General features: G+C 27.8%; 1 protein-coding gene across 1 annotated transcript; it reads left to right on the top strand.

Annotated features, from left to right (window-relative positions):
* The first annotated feature begins 1022 nt into the window (after nucleotides 1-1022).
* LOC127129357 (stemmadenine O-acetyltransferase-like) lies at nucleotides 1023-2562 on the top strand. The gene has a single exon (XM_051058566.1). It carries the CDS (start codon nucleotides 1053-1055, stop codon nucleotides 2376-2378), a length of 1326 nt encoding a protein of 441 aa, XP_050914523.1. The 5' UTR covers nucleotides 1023-1052; the 3' UTR covers nucleotides 2379-2562.
* The last annotated feature ends 624 nt before the right edge of the window (nucleotides 2563-3186 follow it).

Below are 3186 nucleotides of genomic sequence, written 5' to 3'. Positions count from 1 at the left end.
ATTTACTAACTAACTATAGTTTTAGTATGTTAAAATCTTGATTGTCATCTTAAGCGTCCATTAATCTTAAGTGTATTTGGAATTTCATATAATCTTTAAAAAATGATTAAAATGTCCTCATGGTAAAATGATAGTTTTTCCATGCATTTGAAATAGGAAAATTCAACATATGCCCTTTTGTCTCAAACTTTTCTATAAATGAAGTAAATAATTGCTAAACCCTAATTGATTAATATGATTAGGACTATGATACATTAGTTCTTGTTAAATGACTAAATTACTCTAATATGAAAAAAAAAGTATATTGTATCCTTTATCCATCTAATTCTAATAATTTATGAAATGATTAAAACTTCATTTATTTGATTTGGTCGGGATTTTACAACTTGTTTCTCTTTTTCTAGTATATTCTCTTTGCCTTTAAAAATATAGTATATAAGATATTGGATTTGTTGTTTAAGTTTGTTTGCTACCTCTTTTCAAAAAAAAAAATTTTTTTTATGATAAAATAAAATGTCTATTTTGATTAGTTTTAAAAAAAGATTATTTTTAATAAAAAAAGTGAAAAGATAATATTTAGTGCCAATTAATAGAATAATTCAAATCAATTTTTACATGAATAAGGAATGTAATTAAATTAATTCAAATCACAACTGTATTATTCAAATTATTATTTTCTTTTCTTTTCTTTATAAATAAGTATGAACTTTGAATAACTTTGAATAACTTTTTGAATAACATTATCTATTGATCTATCTTTTCTTCTTCTTTTTTTTTCTTTTATGTAATGTTGTTTCTTCTAATGGAGGAATCAACCACTAAATTAAGAAAGTGAGAATGACTAAACAAAAAGTACATGAAAGGATTCATATTAGTTTTGACTAAATAATATAAGTTTCGAGAGAAACACCAAATTAACTTTCTTTAATTAATTATTTTTAGATACACTCATAATCCATACACTATATAAACACATGTGTAATAGCAATGTATTCAAATAAAAATAATAGATAAGAGTGATAGCATAAACAATACTAGTGAAGCTAACAATCATGGAAAATGAATTAGTTTCGAGTGAAACTATTAAACCTTCGTCACCAACTCCTTCTCATCTTAGAATATATCCACTTTCTTTTATAGACAACATGTTTGTTTTTAACATTCCACTACTCTTCTTTTACAACCCAAACGAGAGTAGTGACCAAAATTCAAAAATATCACAACTCAAAAAATCATTATCTCATGTTCTATCCAAATACTATATTTTTGCTGGCAGATTGAAAGATAAAATCAATATTGAATGTAATGACCAAGGTGTGTCATTCCTGGTGACAAAGATAAAAAATAAATTATCAAATATTCTTAAACATTCGGAGGAAAAAATGTTGAACCCTTTGTTCGCCGATGGATTGCAATGGAAAGAAGGATATCCAAGTGAAGCTTTAGTAGCCATTCAAATCAATTGTTTTGAATGTGGAGGAATGGCTATAAGTATTTGCATGTATCACAAATGTGGTGATGCTTCCACACTTATCAATTTCATGAAGGAATGGGCTATTATCAGTCAAAAATTAGAAGAAGAAAATGGAGAAGAGTTATTAATATCACCCTTTCCTTTACTTGAAGGAGGAGCTTCAATTTTTCCACAAAAAAACTTACCTGTTTTCCCAGAATCTCTTCACAAAAGACAAAAGAATGTGGTGTGTAAAAGATTTGCATTTCAACCCTCAGTAATTAAGTTTCTCAAGGAATTGGCAAGTTCTAGTTCTGTACTTCATCCTTCGCGAGTCCTGGTTGTAAAAGCTTGGATTTACAAGCATGTAGTTTCATCAATGGGATTAAATTTCAAGACATCACCGTTTCTCATGGCCGTAGACCTTCGCAAAAGAATGATTCCTCCATTGTCTGAAAAATGTGTGGGAAATATAATTTGGATGTCATCTATGCTCGCTGATAAGGAGGAAATGGAGTTGAAAGATGTAGTATGCAAAATAAAAGAAGGGTTGTCTGAATTTTGTGACGTTTATCCAAAGTTATTTGGAGGGAATGATTGTTCGTTATTATATGAGTTTATAAATAAAGCTATTAATCTTAAATCTAAGAAAAAAGATGGGGTTGGTTTTAGTAGTTGGTGTAATTTTCCAATTTATGATGTAGATTTTGGATGGGGAAAACCAACATGGGTTACTACTTGTGGTTGTTCTTGGAAGAATCTCATATTTCTAATGGATAGAAAAGATGGGAAAGGGATTGATGCGATTGTTAACTTGGAAGAGAATCATATGACTAAATTTGAGCATGAATATGTGGAACTTCTTCGATGTGCCTCTCCAAAGGTTGTGACAAACTCATGGATTGCTACTTCTGATTGTTCTTGAAAAGATCTCATAATTTTGTGTTTTTTTGTTGATTACATGTTTGGTTTGGTTTGGAATGGCAACTTTTATTAGTTGTAATTTTTATTTTTTTTACTATTACTACTACTAGATAATAATAAGAATAATAACAATAATAATAATAATAATAATAATAATAATAATAATTTGCTTCTGCAAAGATATATTTGGCCAATGTTAGACATAATGGATTGTTCTTAAGTTTGTATAATTATCTTTTATGATTGATGCATGAATATTAAGTCTTAGTTTGATATACTTGTGTTTTCTACTCATATTTTATAGTAAAGTTATTATATTTCAATCCTTTTACATTTTATTTTATTTCTACTTTAAGCATTCTCATTTTTCATTAATAATTTCCGTTGTTTACTTAAAAAAAGCATTTATAAAAACTACTGAAAATCAGACTATTTTTTTTCAAACGTATATTAATAAATAGGTGATAACCATCATAAAAAAGAATTGTGTAATGTACTATCGAGAATACAAGCAAAATTATAAGAAAATCTAACAACCACCAATTCAACAAATCAAATAAAGTAGGCCAAGCAGCTAGAGTCAAGTAGTTAAAAATCCAACCCAATAGAACTCAGACTAGAGTTTATACCGCCAGAACCACCCTCAAAGAATTAGAATCCATCAAGAGAGCAATAAAACCACAAACTAATATCTACCTCAAAATTAAGACAAATACTCAATATGCTATTGGTTTACATAAAAGATAGAGTTTTAAAGACAAACAAAGAAAGTGTAAGACTTCACTCTTAATATATCTAGAAGCCATTTT

The sequence above is a fragment of the Lathyrus oleraceus genome, chromosome 3 (assembly GCF_024323335.1).
Source record: "Lathyrus oleraceus cultivar Zhongwan6 chromosome 3, CAAS_Psat_ZW6_1.0, whole genome shotgun sequence".
NCBI lineage: Eukaryota > Viridiplantae > Streptophyta > Magnoliopsida > Fabales > Fabaceae > Lathyrus > Lathyrus oleraceus.
Note: the sequence above shows the minus strand (reverse complement) of the source record. Positions and strands in the feature narration are given on the sequence as shown.